Source organism: Osmia bicornis, chromosome 1 (genome assembly GCF_907164935.1).
Source record: "Osmia bicornis bicornis chromosome 1, iOsmBic2.1, whole genome shotgun sequence".
Lineage (NCBI taxonomy): Eukaryota > Metazoa > Arthropoda > Insecta > Hymenoptera > Megachilidae > Osmia > Osmia bicornis.
In genome coordinates this window covers 14066347-14092375 of record NC_060216.1, presented here as the reverse complement: position 1 = coordinate 14092375, position 26029 = coordinate 14066347, and the positions used below count along the sequence as shown (strand labels likewise).

At 36.3% G+C, this 26029-nt stretch overlaps 3 protein-coding genes and 2 non-coding genes across 17 annotated transcripts in view; 1 reads left to right on the top strand and 4 right to left on the bottom strand.

Annotated features, from left to right (window-relative positions):
- Positions 1-2: 2 nt before the first annotated feature.
- LOC114870861 lies at positions 3-20888 on the bottom strand. Of its 2 annotated transcripts, XM_029176032.2 has the most exons (11): positions 20655-20888; positions 12081-12212; positions 11443-11536; positions 8977-9057; positions 4056-4219; positions 3651-3836; positions 3359-3514; positions 2953-3105; positions 2017-2278; positions 857-1258; positions 3-594 (listed from the first exon to the last, which is right to left on the bottom strand). In XM_029176032.2, the coding sequence occupies exons 2-11, from the start codon at positions 12158-12160 to the stop codon at positions 199-201; spliced, it is 1974 nt and encodes a 657-aa protein (XP_029031865.1). In that variant the 5' UTR covers positions 12161-12212; positions 20655-20888; the 3' UTR covers positions 3-198. The 2 variants fall into 2 exon arrangements, with proteins under 2 accessions (XP_029031865.1, XP_029031866.1); XM_029176033.2 differs by lacking the exon at positions 20655-20888 and having other exon boundaries at positions 12079-12163.
- Positions 12410-12482, bottom strand: Trnav-uac. Its single transcript has one exon. It is a non-coding gene; the product is annotated as a tRNA-Val (tRNA).
- LOC114870865 (inner centromere protein-like) lies at positions 16154-20558 on the bottom strand. 3 transcript variants are annotated; one of them, XM_029176050.2, is made up of 2 exons: positions 20538-20558; positions 16154-17864 (listed from the first exon to the last, which is right to left on the bottom strand). In XM_029176050.2, exon 2 carries the CDS (start codon positions 17644-17646, stop codon positions 16459-16461), a length of 1188 nt encoding a protein of 395 aa, XP_029031883.1. In that variant the 5' UTR covers positions 17647-17864; positions 20538-20558; the 3' UTR covers positions 16154-16458. The 3 variants fall into 3 exon arrangements, with proteins under 3 accessions (XP_029031883.1, XP_029031882.1, XP_029031881.1); XM_029176049.2 differs by lacking the exon at positions 20538-20558 and adding an exon at positions 20028-20175; XM_029176048.2 differs by lacking the exon at positions 20538-20558 and adding an exon at positions 19819-19959.
- Position 20889: 1 nt separating the features above from the next.
- Positions 20890-26029, top strand: part of LOC114870863 — a 30486-nt gene continuing 25346 nt past the window's right edge. For 8 of the 10 annotated variants that reach the window (XM_029176041.2, XM_029176040.2, XM_029176039.2 and 5 more), the window contains exons 1-2: positions 22835-23104; positions 23883-24106. The gene's annotated coding sequence lies outside the window, so the exon portion shown is untranslated. Of the gene's footprint in view, positions 20979-22834; positions 23105-23882; positions 24107-26029 lie in introns of those variants that run through there. The other 2 variants (XM_046285692.1, XM_029176038.2) reach the window with 1 other exon arrangement.
- On the bottom strand, positions 22227-22299 carry Trnar-ucu. Its single transcript has one exon. It is a non-coding gene; the product is annotated as a tRNA-Arg (tRNA).

Genomic DNA, 26029 nt, shown 5'->3' with positions numbered 1-26029 from the left:
TCTTCTTTAAATACCAAGTATCAAAATATTGTGTTATATATTTACAAACATACCATCTTAACGGAGATCTTCAACAGCTTCAGCTCAACGACGCTATAATACTAGTAAAAATATAAATATGCAAGCACTCAGTTTATCCCTCAGGATTACGTCAACACATTCGCAATCGCTGACTGGAATTATACGGCAGCGAAAATACTAACACCATTTTTCCATGGGGACGGATGCTAAATGTGGTCTCGGTTTAGGGGAGGGCCAGCGTAATGCACTCTGACAAGATTCCGCCCTGGAAGGTGTTCTCGGCGGAGGCTGAGGTGGATTAGACTGCGAATCCTGTGTCTGACCATTTGTTTCTCCATTTTTATCAGCTCTTGGACTTTTCTCGGGTGGATCCCCTTTGTGATTTCTCTTCGTTGGTTTTTTGGTCACATCGTGGACGGAAGTTGGTGGTGCACTTTCTACCGACTGCAGACTTGCTGCACGATGGAGAGACAGTCGAAGCGGTTTCTTCGGCGGTGCTGGTCTTGATTTTGTGTCCTGAGAATTATACATCATCGATGCGTCTGAATTCTCTGATGCTCTTGATTGAGAATCCTGAAAAAATAATGCAAAAGTAAAAGATATTCCTTAAATAATATTAACGCGTTCGCTCTTTCAATTGGAAATTCGAAAGTCATAGATTATCTTTTTATTCTAAAAAGATGTGAAACAAAAATAATAAATTATCTGCAGATTGTTCACGTAATATTATAATTTGTAAAATCTGGAAATTAGAAAATTAAAAATATAAAAATTATAAAAAGCAAAATATTAGAGGCCCATAGGAAGGCAATTAAAATTAAAATTAATACAATACCTGCAAGCGATAATAAGTGGGCTCAGAATCAAAATCCAAAGACTGTAACTGAGATCCGGTTTTTCTATTTTTCGACAATTGTTCCATAGCTGATTCAACCCTCGGTGGTTTTCTACGCAATTGCGATTGAATCTGCGTTTGCTTGCAATCTAAACTCGCTGTCGATCTGGTTAACTGAAATCCTTGGTGTTTCTGTTTATTCCTGGATTTCTGATAGCCATTGGAGATGCTGTCCGAGGAGAAGTCAAGTTCCTTAGGACTTTTGTCCATCGTACGCTTTGAATGATCACTGTGTCTGTTTCTTACTGTCGGTAAACATTGCCGCAGCTCCATCGAGTTTCTTACGTTGAGTCCTGGTAGATTCGCGACCAGTGCTGTTACTTGCGGTCCTTTCTGAAAAACCTATGGAAAAAGTGACGTTATCTGGAATGCAGAATAAGTTTAACTATGGTCAACTTTGTCGACGGTACTTTTGCAGTATTTTCCACCCGGAAGCTTCGAAGCGAAATATTTGTAATTTAAATCCAAATCGGGACGAAGGATCTGGAAACGAAGAACTCTGCCGTCTCCAACGACCACCTATCCTTCTAATCGCTAGAATCTACCGCCATACTCCATCGTCCTTGATATCACTTGACGTATCATGAATCTGTAGTTTAGAACGTGCTACGAGGGGGATATACTGTTATTTGGAAAAGATTTCCAGTACAGTGACTTCAATAGAAGTTTGCATATATCCTTGATGAAAGATAGGCTCCCCTTTTTTGGGAATCATTTACCATGATATAAGGATATGTATATTCTTACACTATGAATCGATAGTCAAAATCGTCTTAAGGGGTCCTTGGACCTTGGGGGGCCCTAGGCGACCGCCTGGTCTGCCTAGGCCCAGGGCCGAAATAGAAATACAATAGACTCTCGTTATATTGGGAGGACAATTTTTCAATTTTTCAATTTTTCAAGCTCTCATTTAGAGGGATAGGGAAGTTAAAAGTGTATCACCTTAGATCTTAAGGATGCAAGAGGCGCGCTAATATTCTTGCAAATCTTCCACGCGGCGATATAACGAGAGTCTACTGTATGAGCTTAAATATCTAACTAACGCTAAGTTCTAATTGATCCTGTAAATATGACTTCTAAAAAAAAAATCATTTGTATACCTGGACTTGTTCCTGGCGAGTCGGCGGAGGATCCGCGGGTACCTCGGCCCTACTCGGTGCCAGGAGATCCCTAACCTGTTCCTCGAGATACCCGATCCTGTGAGTCAACCTGAGGTTATCTGATCGCAGTGTCCGCAACGCTGCGAGGGATTCGCCTTTTCGAAGGACCACGATTTGTGCCGCGTCGGGTGCAACGGCCAACAGCCTCGCCAAGTCGCTCCTTCCAGCTCCCACCACTAACTTTCCATTCACCTCCAAGATCCTGAAGACAATGTTACCCGATAAAGCGTTGAATTTTACGAGCGAGATATTAACGCTTAATTGGGTGAAACTTTAACACCGACAAAGGGAGATTGATTCATTACCGTAATGGGTGACGAGATGTGCGCTTTCTAGAAATTGTGAGAATTCTAATTGTACTTGGTAATTGGGAAAGTATTTGAATATTGATCTAATACTTGCATTATTTTACACGTTTATCAATATGCTACGAAATTCTTGTAATTTTGAAAAATTGTTGTTTCTTTAATTATATTTCTAAATTAGAAAAATTAATTATGCGTATTTTAAATTAATTAATGCAGAATTTCAATATTTCAAATTTCCAAAATTTCCAAAATTTCCAAAATTTTCATAATGATCCTAGTTACACAAATGTAAGTACACATTGGATTCAGTTCCATCGCGACAAATAATGCAAAACACAGTGTGCTTACGCCACGTAACCTGGCTATCAGTAGGGAACAATACTGAAATCTTGGCATTTAGTTCCCAACGGGTCACTGTAGCGTGAAGCAGCACCGGAAGTTCGCCGTGTACCCCTGCTAATTGCACCCACGACTTCGCATGACCCCATCCGTTCTGCTACTCGCGTCCATGTTTGTATATTCACGAGAATTAAATTTATATATTGAACAGGAAGGAAAATATTCGAACCTGTCTCCTTTGCATAGACCGGAATCTTCGACTGCCCAGTCGACGTACAATCCTGGGGTGTCTTCCCTCGGTCCAGCCCCAAAACGAGGACTTTTCGGATCTGCGCTAACTTCCACAGCGTGAATGGTAACTTGTGTAGAACCAGAAATACAACTGCAAATAATATATTTCATTTTACAGTAGGATAATTACCTGTTTTTGGAAGATTTCCAAATAAGCCTCCCTAATTATTAATTAACAGAGAAAGAAGAGAAAGAACTGAAATTTATTAAAATTGGAAGAACTGAAAAATACTTTTTTAATTATCTTGAAGGGTGATTTACAAGAGCACCCTTGCTCTTATTTAGTTACAATTATCCTACAATTATAATTAAGGGAACATTTTTTATTATTGTCAAAAAAGTACCTAAATATTGTGTCATTCTTTTGTTTCTCCTGAGTCTCCGCCAATTCTAGAGCAGCTTGAAGGGCTCTGCTCTCCTCGCGGAGGGTCAAAAGTTCGAGTTCTTCTCGTCCGAGTCTGTATTCCAACTCGGCTTGCTGTATTCGAACATCAATATTACTGTAAAAAAATTGAAATTTATTTTAAATAAAATGAAATAACATTTAGTCGTGAGGAAAAATCTGATCTACAAATAAATGATATTAAAGGACAATTATTGAAGAGATACATATTTATACTTTTTCTTTTTACTTACTCAGTAATGTTCAGTCGTTCCAGCGCAAGTTTCAAGTTTTTTATTGCTAATCGTTTATTATCCGCGTCACGTCGTAACCTTTGAAGTCGTTCCTCGGTTGCCTTCCTGTCAGCCTCTGTCAAGGGTGGTGCACCATTGCGTAACGCTAATCGGTTACTCAGAGTATTGCATAGCTGCCCTTTTAATCTGAAGCATAACACAAAGATCTACTTTAGATTCTGGCAACGTAGATCTACCCCCTTATTTTATATTTGCAGAAACTATGAGAGAACCTTGAAGGCAAAAAAGGAATAAAATTGTTCTCTTAGAAATCTAATTTTTTTTTAATTTATCTATTCCTTAAACTTCATAGACGTATCCTGTAACTAATTAAAAGTTCTTAATGCTTGCAAAAAAGTATCCTACGTTTGGATGATATTTTCCTTGTCACGCAATGCAACTCGAAGTGCATCTAATTCCTTATAATGATCTCTGTTTCGATGACCAGCTGGCGAGGTAACTCCACCGGAAATGCTGCCACCCTTTTTTCGTCGTGGCGTTGTAGATAAAGAAACTTCTATACTGGCCATCTAGAAAAACAAAATTTTTATGCAATCAGAGGTGTAGACAGGTTTTAATTTCCTGAAAAATTATAAATATCTTTTTTCAATTGTCATTGTCTGTAATTTCAGAAATCCTTAAACAAAGGAATAATTAAAACTTCCTTTTTATCTTATAGTACATACAGTGTCTTTGAAAAAAAAATATATCCAATTTGCATATCTTCACCGAACAAATTCTAGTCGGTGGTCTCGTGTGGGACCCATTGGGCGTGCAAGGTCTCTTACAGTATCCTCCTGGATGTTTCCAGCCCAGTCAAGGCCGACATTGACCTTCTCCACGGTATATGCCAAGAGGAGAGACGAAGTGCTCGCTTGCTCAAGGACCATCGAGCATCGTGTGCAGTACCGATGTGGAAGTCCATTAAGGTCGGGACATCCCGTCTCAGACATCCTCACAAATCATAGGTTTAATGGAACGATAAATTTATATTCATGACGCGTGTCGTTGCACCTCCCTCTGTTTCGATCCTTCCTCAAATCACCCTCATAACTTACTGCTTTTTAACCCTTTGACAGTTCTTAGGAAAATATAATATTCTCTTCGCTGTGTTAGATCAGGGTTCGTAAGGATCTTTGCAATTTCGATGAATTTGTGAAGATTGAGGTGAATTTTTTAAATTCCTAGGAATTTGTGGTGAATTTGAGATTTCTTAAGAATTCTTAGGATCCTATAGAAATTCTTGGAGATTCTTCTGCACTTTTTCTGAATTTCTCATAAAACCTTCAGGATTTTTACCTTATTATTAGCATTCTTATAAAACCATATCCTTCATCCTTATTTATGCCACAATAAAAATCATTAATTTTAGTGTAACTTACGAAGAATAAAACTTCAAGGTGGAGAATGTATGCACTGTTCAAGCGATAATACCGAGCTCTAAGGATATCCGGTTTATCATTCTTCCTAGCCCGGCGGGTGGTCCGTTGTTTCATCCGAGACATGCTCTGTTCACAATAGTCTCGTACCACATCTTCCTTAATGCGGTATTGAAGAAAAGAAGCACTGACCCGTGCCATAAGGGTAAGGTATCTTTTCAAGGGCCAGAGTACCATGGCACTCGTTTCGTACAAATTTTCGATATTGCTTCATGAAAATCACGAATACTATTATTGAAAATAGCGAATGTTCAATTGAGATTAGATAAAATTCTAATTATTATAGGATTTAAATTTGACGTTAGGAAATTTTAAAATCTTGATTCATTTCCCTGAAGAACATTTAAGCTGAAGAAATTCTTCTATTTCTGTTACTTGTTCGCGAGTATCCTCGTTGATGCAGAATGTATATAGAATCTACTAAGTCCATTCACATTCATTTTCAAGCGCACACAAGATAAGCGGGCGGTTTCTAAAGCGACATCGTCCATTCCAGATCGTGTTCCTCGTTTTCTCAGCCTTTTCGCGCCGGCTACTCGACGTCCGCTCGTGAGATTATCTCCAACCAAGATTTACGACATAAAGATTCACGGTTATACGACGAAACTTCAGACTGAAATAGCTGTGTAATCCTATTTACTTCAAATACCCAAGAAACGGTAACTCGTGAAGAAACCTTAATTTTGTAATATAAAAAAGCTGAAAATTGAAACATTGAATATTTCTTTTCCTAATTAATTCGTTAATTTCCTTTAAATCTTTCACATACGTATTCATTCTTTAAACAATACCGACAAGCAAGGTATTACAATTCTCACTCCTTCTCGCGCCTCCGTTCTAAGAATGACGTTATTCCAGGGTGAGAAATTGTTTCGCTGGAAAGTGAAGCAACGAGGGCCGATTATAAAATTTCTTATTAGACTCTTGCTACTTTCTATTGTTAACAAAAGCAAAGAAAATGCTTCTTCTCATAATTATTCGTCTCTGTCTGCTCGTTACTAAATCACCACAGAAGTGTCAATTGAAGTAATTAAAAGGGAGAAAGTAGTGTAACAGATAGGAATGAGACCATTAATTAAACAAATAAAAATATAGTAGAAAATTATTAGAATTCTAAAATTCTAGAACTTTAAAATTTGAAAATTTCGAAATTCTAGAAATTATAAAATAAATATAAATTTTAATTAATAAATCTAAATTAGCCAGCCAATTCGTATAAAAATTTTCTTCATTACAACGATTATTCTTTCTTCTACGAATATGCTATTTTATTCATTTTCCAAGAAGACACCATAATCTTTTCTAAGCGTTCGCTTGAACGTGGTCGAAAACAAAAGGCCTGAGAGTTCAAGGATTCCCTTCCATCCTGAAACTCCCTATTTCCATAAACACGACTTTGCAACGATGGCACAGTGTCAAAGATACTCTGTGTCGATAAAAGGGACACACCAGCTTGCATCTGGCATTTTTTATCCACCAAGTTATCGTGGACTCGAATCTCTACAGAAGTTATGCAGCTTCGTTTCTTTTCACGAATCGCGTAAAAAGAAATAATTCTGAAATAACCAGATGATAGAGACGCCTCTGATCCGATCTAACACTTTTTCTCTCTGTAGTAAAAGTGATCCTGGCACCGACATTCCCTGAATTTTTGCCACGTGTAAGCCACGTTACCCTGAACGAGGATAGCTGGCTGGTGTGTATACGCAGGAAGCGGAAATTTATTGTGGAATTTGCATGGAGAAGCTTTCCGAGGTAATCCTGGAGACCCTACTTTGCAGCCACACGCTGCATAAATGTCATTGAACGCAACAATATTGATAAAAATTTCGTGTGATCATTTTTAATAAATTTTAAGCCTCAAATTGATGTAATATATAGTAGACTCTCGTTATATTAGGGATACACCATTATTATTCTGAGTGATATATTTTGCTGTTTGAACTATTTTGATTTTATTATTATTTAGAATGTTTGGGAATGGAATTTTTGAAGGGCAATGTTTTCGACACGTTAAAGGGAAGAGTTGCCTGGGGTATACTGCTGTTCAGACAGTAAAGGGCACTGACTCCTGGATCTGCAATCTCGTCGGCCAAATCTGTTTCAGTGTTTGGACCCAAGGGCGTACTGTTATTTTCCTTTGTAACCAGAAATACAAAGAACCCAATGATTCTTAATTTAGCATTCTTAAGAAATGCTAAGAAAAATGTAAAAAATCCCTGAAGGAATGACGAGGGGTGCCAAAAATCCTAAGGATTTCCAGGAAATTTAAAAATCTTCAGTTGCTTTTTAAAAGGAATTAAAATTTAAAGATCAAGATGAACGTTTCACTAAAGTAACACGAAGGGGTTAAATGTAAAAATTCTTTCCATCAGCAGGGATCATCGTCCACCTCGAGGAACATCTTCGAATGCCTGCAAGAAGATATCTTATCGACGTTGATGCAACCTCTTCGACTCGTGGTTCTTCTTCATTATTCATATGGAGCCCCCTGCGCGCAGCACGCTCCCTCTTCTGTTCTCTTCCTTCCTTCTTCACTTTTTGCTTCTGCTAACCCTTCGGGATGGCAAAACACGGCTCCGCTCGGGCGTAAACATCCGAATGAATTTTTACTAGTTACTCGAAGAAGTCAAAACCGCTTCAACGGCTCTGACAACGAACATTAATCGTAGCTTTGGAAATACAAGCTGAACGCTGTACGCCACGATAAAACATCGCGGGCTATCCATGGGCGCCATAAAAAGTATCTACATGTTTCTTATCGAATTGATGAATCAGAATTGTTAAAATATTCATGACACGATGGTATGCTGTTCGTATAGGGTGTCTTTTAAACAAGAATAATTGTTTAGGAACAGAAAAGCAGGTGTGAACAGGAAATTGCCCGTAGGGTGGCCGGTTGCCCGAGTGCCCGCATGCTTTTTCACGGGCTCGTGGCTATTTCATTGCAAATCTTGTTAAAATATTGATGACACGACGGTGTGCTGTTCGTATAGGGTGTCTTTCAAGCGAGAATAGTTATTTAGGAACAGAAAAGCAGGTGTGAACAGGAAATTGCCCGTAGGGTGGCCGGTTGCCCGAGTGCCCGCATGCTTTTTCACGGGCTCGTGGCTATTTCATTGCAAATCTTGTTAAAATATTGATGACACGACGGTGTGCTGTTCGTATAGGGTGTCTTTCAAGCGAGAATAGTTATTTAGGAACAGAAAAGCAGGTGTGAATAGGGGATTGCCCGTAGGGCAGCCGATTTTTCACGGATTCGTGGCTGTTTCATTGCAAATATTTTTTTTTTCTTTTTATACATAAAATATGATTCATCGTAGACCTTTATTCTATATTTTATTTAATTTTGGAGGATGCTGCGCCATTGGTCAGCCATGCGTGGATGCGGAGCAGCTTTAATGGCAGGCCATGCCGCGCTCATGGGCCTGTGGAACCGAAACTCGAGTGAAGGGCCCACAGTTTGGTTCACGCATCTGCATATAAATCACTAGTTGGACAGCCTTAAAAAGCCGGGGGCTATTGCCGACCCGCCAATAACCGCGAAACATCGCCTTCGCTTTCTTCCGACGCGTACCGGTTAAAAAAACCGCTCCCATATACCTGCCCTTTTTTTCGACAGTATTTCAGGAAGGAATAAAAAAGAGAAGGGAGAAGAAGACTGTGGAACAATGGAGGATGGCAATTAAACGAAATTGCAATGGCAAGTAGGACAGAATTTTTGTAGACTATATGCACAATTTTAGGGACAAGTATTAATTGAATATACTTGTAATTTTCTATCCAAGTTAAAGATAGAAATTAATTAAGAAATAGTGCAATATTTGAATATGAAATATTTCTATTACCTTCGCTTCTAATGTTTCTAATTGCGCCATTCTTGGTTCCAGTAACTGTGGTTGAGAACCAGCCCCGGTGTGCAAAGCAGTCTATAACAGAAGAGCAATTAATTAAATTTTTAATTAATCTTCAAACTTGAATTCCGAAATTTTCTAATTGAAATTTTGATTTTGAAATATTAAAATCTTGCATTGTCAGAGTTTTATTAATACTTTCAATGGCGGAAGCAATGATCACGACGTTATATAAAACATAATGTTCCTTTTCTTTATGATCGTGTTTTACGTCTCCATTTGTAGCGTTGCTGATGAAAGGATTTTATATCTCCGTTCGAATTGACCACGAAATAACAGGTGACCCGTAATATTTGATTGCTCTGGTGACAAGTAGAATTGAGAATTTATTACCAATTCGAGCTAAATGAAACCTGCTGTTAATTAACCAATTATCATCAATTTGTAGAGAGATCAGCAAGTTCCCGATAATATTAGATACTAAATTTCACTTTTTGATATTTGTAATATTAGATACGGAATATCCATTTATCCGTGTCACTAAATTTTATGGTTGTCCATGAACTTTCTACGAGTTCCACCCTGAAGCTTTATGATTCTGGCCGTCTATACTGTTATTAACTTCCCGGTTCTACGGACGAAAGTCGTATTTCGAAGTTTACGAGTTCCTCAGTTTTCAAGCAGTTAGTGCACTAACTTCGTGAGAAACTATCATTCTTCTCAACTTAACAATTACTGCCCGTATCTTAAAACCTTTGTTAAACTATGAAAACAATAATTGATTGATATTTTCTAGGAATTGCAAAAAATCCCTAAAATCCATAGGAACTGCCCAAAAAAATTCCAAGGAACTCAAAACACCCTCGGAGTCTCAAAATTTATTTTCATACAATATTGATTTTATTTTTATTGATCAGGATAAGGAAGATTCTACTTATATGGACGCTAACTATCCCTCACATGAGGAGGTTTCGTATGGTCGTGAGAATTTCCAAGGAGGCCGAGAAATCGTAATTCTCACGAGCCCTACAATCGGGCCTCTCGTGTAATTGCTCGACGGAGCTGCAGTCGCACGCCATTCGCCTCGAGCGACTCTTTCAGAAATGTAAAATCCTTTCGTTCCTTTCCTTGAAATTGAATAACGCGTTAACCATTTTGCTTCTAACAATGTAGCTTACAGGGTTCGTTTATTAAAACTTAATCGCAAGATAAATGGATTAAATTGCGTGGACGGTATTAACCCTAAGAGGCTGAGCTCAATAATTAGAAAATACTGAACGTAATATATAAGAGTAGACTTTCATTATATTGTCACTTGAACGATTTTCAAACATAATAGGGTCGCTCTTCCTTTACCATAACCGAAGAAAATGATACACCTCTGGGATCATTAGAGATTTCTTGAAATTTTTAAAAATTGTCGGTACTTTAGGAATTTCTAGCGACTTTTAATACAAAGAAAAATAGATTTAATAAGAATTTTAATTCGGTTCAGCCTGCTATCGGGTTAGGGTGAAGACATTGCATTCTTTGAAGCCAATAAAGGGCAATCTTGCGGTCGTTTCTCAACGCCTCCGAAGGTACTCATTATAACCCTCGAAAGCAACTGCAGGTATGCGAAACGGAAGACAAAAGAATGTGAAACTTGATTCTTTTCTGTAATATAGAATCTATACAGTAGTCGGATGTTCAGAAAGGAAGTGGTCCAAATTTTAACAAAAATATTAAATGTGTACTGATCATTAATAAACTTTGAAAAGTATATTAATTCAGTAACGTGTGTTTGATATGCAAAATTTTGCAAAATTATTCTTTTTAATAAGGATCTTCTGAAATGACTAATTCTACATGTTCGACGCTGTTAATTAATTTTAAGGGTGGGAGTTGATGTATACATTATCTGTATAGTAACCGTTAGATATGGGGTCTTCCGGGTATGGGGGAGTAGTAAGGCTGGACTAGCAAGAAGATGATTACAAGTTCTTTTTCTCCTGCTCACGGCGTGCTCTCCTCGGCCAGCACACCCACGATCTCTAATGATTAACGAAAGTGAAGACAACCCGTGGCGAAGCAAGGTTGCGTTTAATCGGTTCAATTAACTGCGTTGAACCGGCACGATCAGCCAGCGGGAACCAATGACAAAGCAGTTTTCTCTACCGATGCTAATAACTTTCTATATTGAGATAGCCATTGTTCGTCCAAGATACGCTCAATTATTATTGTCAGAGGCTTTCGAGTGTAAGCAGGAAATTATTCTCAACAAGATTCAAGAAGAAAATTTTCCCAATTCACTATGAAATGGCAAAAATTTTTATAAAATTTTATCTAAATATTTACTTTTGCAACTTTAGAGGTATAGTCATTTCTTTTCCATGACCATTACCATTTTTATACAGTATAAATGCAATTTTAATTTCAAAATTAATAAAAGAAGATGGAATAATAAAGTACAATAATTACCAAAGAAACTGATCGTTGTTGAAGTTTCAGTCCTAAATCTTCTTTCTCATCCCCGTAATCGGTGGTATAAAATAGCACGCTCTTCTTCGATCCCCTGGAACAAATATTTAAATACACCTTAATAATTAAAGCATCTACATTTTTCTTATTCAACTTAAATTAACCCATCGGCAATAATTAGCTATAATTAGCAGCAATAAGTCTAATGTTTCCTGCTGCTCTCATAATCTCATGGATTGTATTTAACCCCTGTATGGGTCTTTAAAAAATGTAGAAAATGAAAGTAATATAAAATACAAAAGTAAATTAAAATTAGGGCTCTCTTCGTGATCGTTCGTCAAAGGGTTAACTGGAGCTTCGGTAAGCTGAAGAACCGAAGAATGCCGTCTTTCCAAATAAGCAACACCTTTAAGTATGTGTTAAATTGGTAAAAAAGAAGTGGATGAATAGGGAGGTGAAAATTAATGGGAAGTCGATGGTTGTTGCGGAATACTTTCGTGTTTCTACTCTTCAATTATTGGCGATAAATCAACGCGGTGCACACGATTTCTCTCCACGCCCTCGTTGTCGCGAGCAATTAAACGCGAATCCATAATATAAAATACGGTAGTACGGGTCTGAGTTTATGATAATCACACCTGACTGCCTTCCCATTCCGGTTGAATGGCTGATGTTCAGCGAGCACGGGCGAATCGGCGTAGCACCGGCTCTCGTTCATAGCGACCACAGCAACATTGCAGCCTACGTTAATTTCCCTGCCACGTGGACATCTGGAAAAAGAAATGATTGACTTGTCATTCAATAAATATATTTGCTTTTACCATACTTTCACCTCATTCGCTACGGTGAGCGACTATGATGTAGCCGCTTGTCACAACGTAATCGCTATGCAGTCTAAATTGTACCAATGATAAATTTCTTACTTTCAAATGAATTGAAAAAAAATTCAAGTGAAAAAAAAAAATTATGGTTCCGGCCGGGATCGAACCGGCGACCTTCTGCGTGTAAAGCAGACGTGATAACCGCTACACTACGGAACCTCTCTTGCCGCAGATTTTTTAATTCTACACTTCTTAATTTAAAATTCTAAGGAAATAAAAAAAATTATAGGAAGATTCTTAAGATAAAAAATTAATTATTCTAGAAATTTTATGAGCTATTAAAATTATAAGAATTATAAAATTATTAGAATTCTATAAGAATTCATCCTCCTAAATTATACCTCTGTGGCAGGAGATTTTTTAATTTAAAATTCTAATGAAATAAAAAAAAATTATAGGAAGATTCTTAAAATAAAAAAAATTAATTATTCTAGAAATTTTATGAGATATTAAAATTAATAAATCTAATGAAATTTAATGTAAATATTTCTATAAGAATTCATCCTCCTAAATTATACCTCTGTGGCAGATTTTTTAATTTAAAATTCTAATGAAATAAAAAAAAATTATAGAGATTCTTGAAATAAAAAATAAATTATTCTAGAAATTTTATGAGAATCATTTTAATAAAAATTAATGTAAATATTTCTATAAGATTCTCCTAAATTATAAATATTTTATTCCACACCTAACAATATAATAATTTTCTGTAGGATCACGACTGACCCAGACTCCGCTATAGAAGGGTTAAAAAAAAAAAAAAAAGATACGCTTGGTCTACATTGCTGTTTGAATATAATGGGATCGTAGTGCACACCTGACAGACAGCTGTGCTCGTCACGGCATCGTCATGGTCCTCGCTCGCGTATAATTCACCACTGTTCCCCGTCATCCTTTGGGGTACTGTACCGTATATCAAGCCATGCGTGTCCTCGTAAATATTTCACTTCCTAACTTTACTTTATAGGGGTCAAAATTGAAACGACACGTCCGTTCCACCTTCGTAAATCTTTGAAACTGGCATGTACAGGTATTGTAATATTTCAAACAAAACTGGATGATTTATGGACATTATACGAGAGCACCATATTTTGTCAAGGAATAAAGCTTATTGTTTGTCTTTTGACTTATTGTGAAATATATTTCAGAGTTTATTGTTAATTGTATTTTGGTGGCTTATTAGGTTTGTATATCGTATAGCAGAGTAATTAACACGGTGTTAGGCATGTACTCCCTCAAGTGTACTCAGCAATTCTCCATGCATTACCTATAGGTCAAGGTTGACATCCAATATATTTGTAATTAGATCCCGTCAATATACCCTGGCGATATTGACGGAATTGATCGTTAATAAAGGAGTAACTATAAGTAACTATTCAACCTTCCTGTCGTCTAATTAACCCGAACAAATGAGGTACAGTGACTAGAGCAATAAAAATAAATATAATTTGTAGAAGTAATTTTCATTATAGAATTATAGAATTTTTAAGTGATTTTCATTATAAAATTTTTAGTGATTAAAAATGATTTTCTTAATTTTAAACCAATCTATTGTACGCATCAACTATCTAAAAATTCTGCACTTTTCTTGCCGATGGTATCGCATATAGAAAAGCGTCGTCTAGAGATGCAATCGTGACAGGAAGTTTGATAGATCTTTCCTATTTTCCAATCTCCTGTTTCTGCACCCCCTAAACACTTACGTGTACCGCATTATACATCTCGTTACACGACGTCCACGAGCAATGCAATTTACGTTACATAGACGCAGCACTCTGCATAGGTAACAGCAGTAGGCGGAGGAATGAACTTTCTCGCGCATAACTTATGCAGATCGATCGTCCATTGTGAACGGTTACTTAATACGTTTACGAATATTAGTCATAAACACGGCTTCGTCGAACGTGGGTTTAGAGACCGAGACCGCCTTGGCGCCTCTGCGAACAAGGGCTCCCCGATTCAACCTATGATGTCCTCTTTGAATAATAAGAATGATGCATAAACAGCCTACGATTTCGAGACTTCTAAACAATGGCCAAAGAAAATCGAGGAGATTTTATAACTTCATTATCGACTCAACTATTAGAGCCTTATTTTCGAACTTCATTTTCGTTCCATAATTAAACAGTCAGACGTGAGAAAATTAATTTAAGTCTCATCGCAACCGTGAACGCGTTAGTAAGTACTTAGTCTAATCTCGCAAAGAAATAATCACAACCAGCTATTGTCCTTCATGCATTACGCTAATGAGTTCGTATGCAAATCTCGCGAATGTATAATGGTACAATTGAAGATGTATCGCGAATGGGTATAGGTTTGTACGAAAGATCCACGTGGAAGAGAAGTGTAAGAAGAGCAAAGAGAGCGTGGATAACAAGAGCTTACAGTATTGCTAAGCGATCTATTTGTAAAAGAGAACGAATAAGGATGGAATAAATGCGTGGCTTACGGTAGCTCTGCTCATTGTTGGTATCCTCAAGGTACCACACAATGGCACACAATAGAACCATAACGTCACGATGGATGAGCAGTGTCACCATATTATTTGTCATAAGGAGATTGAATAGATAACGAGATTTACAGGAGAATCGAGGCACGACTAACGGGGTGTAACTTTTTGAAAGTTATTATTTCATGGAGAAAGTAATTTTCTTTTACGAAAGTGTTCGCTGTAGAGTCTAATTATATCAATAAAATGAAAATTCATCAAACATCTCGGTTAAAGCGTCATAATATGTAATTTTATTTGTAAACAGAATTATCCTCGAAATGACTACATCTTTTTTTCCAACTTTAAACATCTCTTTCCTTGTACGAAGAACGATATAATTGGAGGGCGTGCAACGTGAAAAGTGTTTCTGTTTCTCCATCGTTTCATCCGGAGCAACAGTTACGCGGTATAAAAGGGAAAAAAGAGAGATACTTCCAACTTTACTCGTTTCTTACATTCTTCTGCTTTTCAAGGCAATTTATTCGTGAGCAGGTAAAGTTACTAACTGGAATAAGAAAAAAAGAAGGTCATTGAAATGGTCAATTTCGAATCATTGAAATAGTTAATGGTTTCTATGAATTAATAAGTTAGTTACATTCTAAATAATAATTATAATATACACAAACGAAGAGACTTTGATTACTATAGGTAACGAGTGTGGTACCAGCAATCTATTAGTAGTAATAGGTAATGAAATGAATATGGTACTTAATGTGTCATCGTCATTTATACTTACGCTTTCATTAGATTTATACAAATAAAGAAACATTTATAGCCACGCGAACTTACATAAGTCCACAGGACGAATAGTAAAAAATACTCCCAACGAGATATTCACCGTTCCTTTTAACGACCAAGAAACTTGATTCTTCCACCCTGACGCAGGAAGAAAACGAATGAGCGTTATAAATTAAAGTAACGGTGTGTCGTTACTGGCAAACGTCAAATTATTCTTTTCGAATATTTTTTTTCTCTTCTTCTTTTAGTTATATTGTCTATCTAGTTATATTTTTAAACTCGAGTCCTGGGATGTTTTTCGACCGAAACCATCCACCGGAAGTGGAAGGTTCCAATATAATTGGCAACACCTGCCAACAAGTGGCATGGGTGTAGCCATATTCTAAGAACACTATAAAAGTTATTTGAATTTGAATTGAAGTTCACGTGGTAATAAAATGTAATTTACTGATGTCTATGAACTCGTGGGAATTATTCAGCTTTGTTGATAAATTGAATATAAATCGTGACAGGAGATGGAATTTATTGTGGGAGATTGAACTTTTATCATGAATATTAATTAAAAATAAGAGTACAGTTGTTACAATTATTTTGATAGAAATTGATTTTTATTTAATGTGTATATAAGAACTATAATAATAAGGAATCCCAAAAATTTTTAGGAAACTCAAACATTCCAACAAAAATGTAAGAAATCACTAAAATTATCGAAAAGTTCAAACAAATCCCAAAAATCCCTATGAATGCTAAAAAATTGTAAGAAACATAAAATTTTCTAAGATTGCTCTAGAGCCCTTAAACATTTCAAAAAAAAATGCAAAAAATCCTTAAGGACCCCCCCAAAAAATTAAATCTTCGTATAAAACATTCCAGCATTTAAATCTTCATACCGTCATTACATAAATTTCATGGTTTATTAACAATTCTCATTTCCTCTTGAGTAAGAGCCGCCTTATCAATAAACTCGGAAATATTCTTCACGTGTTGTTCCAACAGTCTCTTCCTTTCATCGTGAACCATCTCCAACTTCTTCTTCTCCCTCTTTCCCTCGTCCTTAGCTTCCTCCTCCATTTTACAGATTTCCTTCTGTCGAATGATACGACGGGTCTCTATTAACCTCGCTAGATCATCCTTGTACTGAGCCTGCATCCTTTTTCTGGCATTATAAGTGAGCCTAGCAATTCTTTCATTTTCCATGATATTTTTCATGATCTCTTCGGCAAACGCTTTGTCTTGCTCCACGAAACGCATTTTACATTCTTCAGTAAAAATAATTTGTTCCTGAAGATCAGTTGCTAGTTCCTCCCTCATCATCTGCCTCCTAGCCCTCTCCTCTTCATCTTTAATCATCAATTCACGTTTTAGATCCTCAGTCACCAGTTCGATCATCAAGATCTCTCTTTCTCTTTTCTCCATTTCTTTACACATCAACACTCTTCCTAATTCAAGAATAATTTTCTCCCTTTTCTCATGCTGCTCCTGAAGAAGCTGTTTCATTTTTAACTTACGTTCGTCCAACTCCTTCAGATACTGTTGGTCCTCTTCAAGTTTTATCGCTTCCGCCTCCATGTCCTCCTGACGACGAATCTCCTTCATCTCTTCGTGGATCAAATATTCTCTCTTCATAGTTTCCATCCGTTCCATCTTCGTCTCCTCCGCTCTGCTCCTCTCGGTGTATTCCCTGATTTGGTCTACTTCCGTCAGCACCTCTCTTTCTCTTCTCGCCTCCTCCATCATCATTTTCTTCTCTTCCTCCTTCTCCTCCATCTGCAAAGTCAACTCGGCTCTGTATTCCGAGGATTTCTTTTGATTCGAGATCTGTCGCTGTAGATCCTCCTCGTGGACCGCCTGTTGATCCAACAGCTGCTGTTTCGCTGTCCGTTGTTTACGTATGTTTTGGATGTAACGCTCGGTTTGACGCTCCATCAGCTGCGTTTCCAGCTCTTTCGACATGTAAGCTCGACGTAATTCCGACTCGAGGTTCGTCAGATCGTCGTAAGATTCTCGGTTCCGGCTGCTTCGACGGAGTTTCGCGAGGAAATCGTGGGTCGAGGAGACGGTGTCCTGGGGAGACTCGGTTGGGTCTTTCTCCATGGTCCGCGCTTCGAAGGTGAAAATGTAACTGCTAGCAGTTTAAACAGGTATGTTCAAAGAATCTACTTATTGCCGCGAAGATTTCTTCGGAGATGGTAGAAACGTCTTGTTATCTCGATTTTTATATTTTATTTATTTATTCGATCGAATACGGCGTGTATTCTCTTTCTTTTGTACAGTAACTAAGGAGCTTTGGTGATGATGAATTCTTCGGTTTCCTATTTAAACAAAGTATAATACGAAGTATCTTATATAAAAATTTTCATTATATTAAGACGAAGAAATATAAATATACAATGAGCTTTGTATCGATAAAATATAGTTCATGTTGTTGCAACTTCTGTTCTATAAGTTCGTGTCACGATTGAGCCAGGCTTCGCCTGTTGGAGAGTTAATTAGTTAAACAGTTAATACTGTTATAAAGAGTAAAATTAGTGTTGGATTAACGGTAAATTCAATTCGTTTTTCCTTACGGTACTTGATTACACTTTGAGAATTTTCGCACGGCAATTTGGGTTAGGCCAAATTTAAACACACCGGCCAGCTGTTCAGCATTAAATCATAGTAATTAACGCAAACTAGTATTTATCTCGAGGAGATGAATTTTATTTATAGTAACGCTTGATTGAGTTTGTATCGCATGGTAGCTGACAGGGTAATCAGGAACTAACCGAACGGACGGTAATGACTGTTAATAACTTGGTATTTAATAAATGAAGTTATATGAAATTCAGGTGCACAGAGTTTGAAACTTTCGTTCAGGTTGAATTTATAACTCTGTTTAAATTAGTTTAGTATCACTGAGTTATTATCCATCAAAGTTTGATTTTCTGATACCAACAGCTGCTATGGCGGTGGCAAGGACGAAGAGTGCACTAGGGGCGGTAAAACCCAGGGACGTGGGACAAATTTGTAGCCCTCCATGACAAAGTTTGCCTGTGCTTGGTATACAGTGTCGGAAACAAATATTAATACTCGACTTCTACGTGAAACTATATTATAATAGCTAAACGAAATTAAAACCTTCTCACGTTAAAATATATCAAATAATTAATTTTGAAATTGCAGAAATATTTGATAAACGATGCTTCCAACACTCATTCGTTTATACCCTACGTGCTGTGTAATATTTTCCAATCGTTTAATCTTAGGGGTGCCATGGTGGGAGCACTGCGTTCTTCAACACAGGCTTCCATACCAATGCACATTCTACATGTATGAATTGGGGTGAGCTGATGGGCATGGCACAATGGTCGACTAAACTGAACGCCAATTTTTGAATTAAATATAATTTCTCTCGCAAAATATGAATTAGAAATTTGGAATATTCTTCTATTGGAAAGTACCCTATATTTCTATTAGAAATTTGAAATCCATTCCCATTCATTTATTAGAAATTTGGAATATTTTTCTAAATGAAAGTCTGCTATTTTTCTATTAGAAATTTTCTTATTTTCCTATTAAAAATTCAGAATAATTTCCAAATTCTCCTATTTCTCTATTATCAATACCATAAAATATTACATTTTAGTTTCAAACGAGCTACCTCATCAGTATTCAAAATATTACTAACACGTCAATTTCGTCCCTCACAAATTCAATAACATCCATCATACTGAAATATTGACAATATATATTGATTATCTGAAGGTCCCTACAGAGCTATATGAAGATCAAGGATTATCACTTTAACGCTACATACTGTGCAGTATCTTTCTTGCAAAAAATCTTTTTCAGCTCATAAACGGCAATACCGCTATAATTAGCAATTGAACTTCATTTATCACTGACATACAGTCTCGAAAGCGTGAAGGATAACACGATCCAGAGTTACGCTACAGTTGCATTAAATCTATAGATTGGGAACACTGGCAGTAATAATTCGTAGAAACGAAAATCGTTCACCGTTTCACGAGACGGTAATCGCTTTACTCTGGCGATTAATCTTCTGCCGTGATTTTGATCGATCCCACGGCTGGGCAACGTGTAATTTACATTCGTATTACGAGCGTGGAAACCGGAACTTGAAATTTGCGTAAAACACGAAGTACAGTAGACAAATATATTGTTACTCGAACAGCATTCCGATAACACTCATTGCAGCAACACGTTATATACTATAGATTCACTTATACTACCAAAATAGACTACATTTTAATAAAATTTTCTTACTTTATAAATGTTTTAATATTAATTCTCGTTTACACATTCGTAATTTCAGTTTTCAAATATTCATAGCTTCTACACTCTGATAATTACACGCAATTATACCACGAAACCTATTAAACGATCATTTAACCTCAACTGAGTTAAGGAATCATAATATTTATTCTGGAAGTTCATTGTAAATACCGTTCACCTATAAGCGTCCATATAAATACCTTTGTAATCCGCAGAGAGTGCGCGCTAACTGCCGTATATGTCATTGAACTACTTTTATTTACTTGTCTCAACCTTTTTTAGATTACATATACCGCGGGTAATTAGCGACTTCTATCTTGAGAACGAGTTTATTACATTCGTTATCTTTAAACGTTAGTGATTCGAAATTATTTCAACTCTCGGACGGCGGACCATGGAGAGAGCTCCAATTAATATTATTTTCGTTTTCTAAATTTTACACTATTCCTAAAAGTTATTTTCAAAAAAGAAGAATATTTCTAAATTGGGTATGGTATATATTTTGTAAGTCTAATAAAACATAATTCGTCAACTTTCATGTTCAAAACGATCACCTAACCTAACATTGCACTTCAGATGTATAAGTGGTGTTCTACGAAACTGATCGTTCTGACTTATACTCTGCTGCTCACTCATCAGAGATATATTGTTAACTTCGAAGAGGAGATTAAGGTTAAGTAAGTTCTGAATTTTTATTATATTATGATTACCCATGATTGACATTCGATGGTTTGTAAATTTTCGCGGTAATCCCGTAAAGAACTGCGCATTAAATATTTAATCACGCACGCATGCGCACAATTCTTATAAACATAGAGTCGACATACCTGATTCCAAATGAAATTGAAGACGCTATGTGTAAATCCCAGCTACCTACACACTTTGAATATAAAATTCACTTAAAAAAGAAACAGTATACACTTATACTTTTGCGTAGTTCAAGCACACTGTGGTTTTCACTGAAGAATTTAAATAAGGTTAATACACACAGGAATAAAACGATTCGGCGCGGAGCGTTTTGACAACTGTGACCGGTACGAAGGATCGAGACCGACTAACCGGCTTTACGCGTCAGGGCACACGCGAGCCGAGACTATACCGCGCGGCCTCTTTAAACCCATCCCTCTGATAGGCTACTACGAACCCACCAGGTAAGTTCCTACGACCAGAGTTCTTCGAACGTGGAGGCGTACGATCGCTGTTACGATATTCGTTACAAATGAAATTCTTTTGCCTCTTGCTGACGACGTTGCAAATTTTTATTCTTTCTGTTTATTTGTAACTGTGTCACTAATTACCTATAGTATATATAAAAGAAAAAAGAAACGAGTTCAATCTTAACATAATTTCAATAAAAGGGGTGCACTTTACGATTTCAACTTGATGTCGAAATGCACTCAGTTCGTGGTTTAACAATGATTCGAATGGTTGTTGAAGAAAATAAAATCCGATTTCTCCTTTCCGCATTTATGTATTTGGGTTCAATAAAGATGAGTGCCTTCTTAACCTGACCTGACAACCTCCACTCGAGGTTCTTTCACCCTCACTTTTTCTTTTCGATTACAAGAACAGGAAGGAAATGGACCTCCTGAATATATCACGAAACATTTTATCGCGCTGAGCTTTCCAGTATATTTCCGGCGCAACATACAAATGCTTCGAGCCATGCTTTTATTCTAAAGAGTAGACTTGTTCGTTGCTCTCTTTAAATAGTGATGGGCTTAAGTGGAGTGTGTATTTACGAATGTGAATTAATTCTGTTTTTAGAATTTTCATATAGCATTGTATAAATGATACTTTATGATATTTTTGTGTCATCAAATTATATGAGACTACTATTGTTTCCAAGCTAGCCATTTATTTTGTTTAAATTTGAATATATTACGTTTGGGAATTTGTATTTTATTTTGAAGTAAAAAATGTTTATAGAGGTTCCGAATGAAAATATTGAAAGTTCAAATTTATTTACGAGTTACTTAAACTTATCACTACTTTCATATAAGAAGTGGAACATTGAAGAAAGGGAAGCAAAGTTTGTAATATTAATTGGCAGTAAAGCACTCTGCAAAACTAGTTATCAAGTAGCATAGAAGCAATAATTCAACTGCCTTGTAATTAGGAGAATAGTTAAGTACGTTAACTTTCCATTTTACAGTTTTTAGAATGTTATTTTAATGTAATACTGATTTTTAAAAATATTTATTGTTTAAAGAATTAAAATTTGTTTCATCAACATCTTTTGATTTTTTAAATAGTTTATATTTCGTATCTATAATATTATAAAAATTACACATCCTATTACATAAATATTTATTTAAATGAAACAGAAATTATACATTTTATTGTTAAAAAAAGAAGTCGTGTAATAGGACTTTTGTCACTATATGCAAAACAACACTCATCCCTTGCGGGGATCGAACCCGCGACCTTTGGATTAGAAGTCCAACGCGCTATCCTCTGCGCCAAAGGGACTGTTTGATGGCATAGATTTTAATTAGAAAGTCATCCATAAAGTATCTTTCCAAATGCATATATTGTATTAAATCTGTAAATATTTCATAAATATATGCATTTATGTATGATTTAAGTAAAAATGTTAACCAAACATAGAATTAACATTTAAACCAAAATTTAAACACTTCAACATTTAAAAATTAAAATATTCAAACTCCATGGAGAAATTTCCAATTTTAATTCTAAGGACACTATTTCTTTAAAAATTATTCTTCAAAATTGTACATTTAACTATGTTAATATCCTTGTATGTGTTTTGTAAATTTGGGTTTCAAGGATTAATGTTATCAGTTAGTTATCGTTATAGATAATTGCTAATCTAAACGAGATTAGGGGTAGATCCCACTGTATTGTTCTCTAATAAACGTTACACCTCGGCAGGTGGCTCCATGCAGTGAGACTCTCCGACACTCGCGTACCATCCCCTACCAATACCCCACCAGCAGCCCTGGTTAACCTTATGGTTAGCTCCTAGTCGAGGCCGCCTGACGAGCGGCAAACCCCTAGCGTTCAGTGTTTCCGCTTCCTCCGTAGCAGGCGTTACGCGCGGGCACTATTTCTCCTCCGTCCACGGTTTTTCCCGTGTGTATTTTCAAAAAAGTGCAACACCGATTCACCTGTACGTTCGACATCGAAGTATCTAACGAGTGACGTTCAATTAATTCCTGACGAAAAATCGTCAAACAATATTGGTTCGGTTGAATTCTGAAACCTTCTCGTTTCGCGAGTTCTCGTGCATTTTCCTAGAAGCAGTGTCAACGACGTAAGTCGAGCATTTGTGATTTAATTAATTCTCTGACATTTCCCTTTTTTTCGCGGAAGCTGACCTATAACATTTTTCCACCTGGTCAGGGAGGTGCGCTGAAATTTTACCATCGCATGTGACACGAAACGGTGTCGCGTAGGTTCATCGTTTAAAGGATGCAGTTCTTTTTCGCGAAGTCACTTTTATTTGAATGTAAACAGGAGTATTGTTTCTATCTCGCACGCGATCCTCTCGTTTTTTAGTAGATTTGATCGCGGATTAAAACAGTTTTACATATAATTTAGGGTATTAATAGGGGATGAATAATATTTGTACGATGAATGTAGTATTAATTTAACCCAATGTATATTGTACACAGAAAAAGAAATAATTCAGTATTAATGTCAAAATGACCTGGAATTGGTATACAGTGTATACTTAAAATTTGAATAATTAGAATTTCAGTTTGTTATTATTAATTGTTGGTAAAGTTTGTTTATAGTACTTTAGAGTTAATTAGAATTTATTATTAATAGCAAACAGCTTATATTAGTTGACTTGATTATTAATAAGCGAAGGATATATTAGAATATATTATTAGTAACTCTTACTACACTTAATTAGAGTATACTATTAATATGCATGATTAATTTATTACTTAGAGATACATTAGATGTTTATTATTAATAATTAAAATTCCAACGTGTTTTGCAATTCAAAACGAAACCTTTGCGTACATACAATCAAACTGAATTATTAAATCATAAATTTCACAAATCCCCAACTGTTATAATAGAAAGGAAGCAATGATCGATCTTCATTGATAACAATCGAAATCCTCGTGATGACGGGATAGTTTCTAGTGAATAAAAGGAGTGATCGAAAGAACGATCCAATACAAAAACGTGACAGTGCTCGAATACAAGTTCTCATTTTTCTGGTCTCTTGTCCTGGTTTTGTTTTGCGCAAGAAGCTTTCCAGAAAAGAAGAACCGCCACTACGGATTCCAACGCTTCGAAGGTGAGTTTCAACAGAGATCTTTTTCTCGTGTTCAACCTATGTTATATCCTATATTCTTTTTATTCTAGGATGTTTTATAGCTGAACGTGTATATAAGCGTCAATTTAACGATTCCTTACTGTTTATTTTTAATAATATACTTGTAAAATTATTTAAAAAAAATCTCTTTTCCTTGTTAACTATTCAAGTACATTAGATATAAAATTATAATATTTAATATGTAAAAATATTCATCAGAAAATAGAACAGAATGTAAAATTACTGGATAAATTCCAATTAAATTTCATGTAATTTTACAATTTTATATAAATTCAGATTTTCACGTATCAAATGAACGATTGTGGAACAGTAAAAGTCGAACACAGTTTGATGACATAAAAGTATCTCAAAATACTATTTATAGCACATCACATTGAAGTTAAAAATATTCTAAAAATGACCATACAAATCCCCCGTTAATATCTCTAATACAAAATGGCTGATTGTGGATTGCAACGTACACTGTTCTTGCTCGTCAAATATCCAATTTCGGAACGTAAGAATTCTAGTACAATTTCACGACATAAAGAATAACGAAATACCACTTATGGCACATCAAACCGAAACTCGAGACTTCAAACTGTTACATAATTTACGAAAGTTTGTTATCTACTAATGGACTCCTTCAAATCAAATACCGAACTTCGGGCTTTCCTATCAACGCTTTTTATGAATCATCCCTTTCACTGTTGTTTATTGTTTACACAATTTCGAGGTAAAACAAAGGATCCTCATTTGCGGCTCTCCCCTAGTTTGCTTCAACTCATCAATTCCTGTCAGTTACGCATGACGGGGGAGAAAACTTCTTTATACCCCTGCAGAGTTAGCCTGACTGCATTACATGTTGGCAAAAAATGAAAATTTGTTCATTAACTGTTATGTCTTCATGAAATAGTCATTTATCATAGTTATCGCTCCAATTACGATTTCAGACAGGTACTAATAATGGTAACATAGAAAACACTTCTTTAATATTATCTCAAGGTCGTATTCTTCAAGATCACAGAGTAAATTTTATTTTTCATTTTTTAAATAAAATTGTATTGATTTTTTGGAATAATCAGGGTTGAAAAAAACGCGTTTATTGTCGGTCGCGCGATATCACCTGCTCGACTCTCCACTCACGTCATATCGCGTGTGTCGATGATAAATGTCCAATCACGCGGTATCGCGTGAACAAATTGCGGAATTGCCGATCTCGCGTTACAATCGAACCGCGGATGTTTTATCGCTCGGTTTTTTACGGAACGCAGAGGGAGATTTCAATTTTCGTGCTAATGCACCGCTGATGAGACATCGCGCTGCTCAAAAAGGGATTGTTCGAAAGCTTGTCTGTGCGTGGGGGTCTTTGAAAAGATTGAAACGAACCGCGACGGTCCGTTAAAATCGGCGCACAGCTGTCCTCGTGCCATTTTCCTTTGAAAGCCGCGTTTCAATCGACACTTTCTGAACAAAAATATAAAAGCGAATCAGTGAGATATAAAATTGCGGCCCGTCAGAGACGAATCCGTTGCGAATCCGACGTATTAAGGTCAGTAACGTTTGGCGATCATTGTTCCATGTGTGCGGAGGGTTAATTCGCGCCGATTGCTTTCAATACGTTCATGATCGATTAACTCTTTAAAGATAGAAAATCCATGATTATAAAATTATTATATATGAAATAATTTAACGTTGCAAATGTCTGATGAAAAATTTGTCTCTTCTCATGATTAGTAATATATACCGCACGATGAAACAAGGGAATAAATTAGAAAATATGTTTCCGTGACACGGATTGACATTCCTTCCCGACGGATCGATAATATTGATTGTTGTAAGGAAAACGAGCGTAAGCATTCTGGTCACCTGTGACGTAGTGTCCACTTTAAAACGTATGTACAT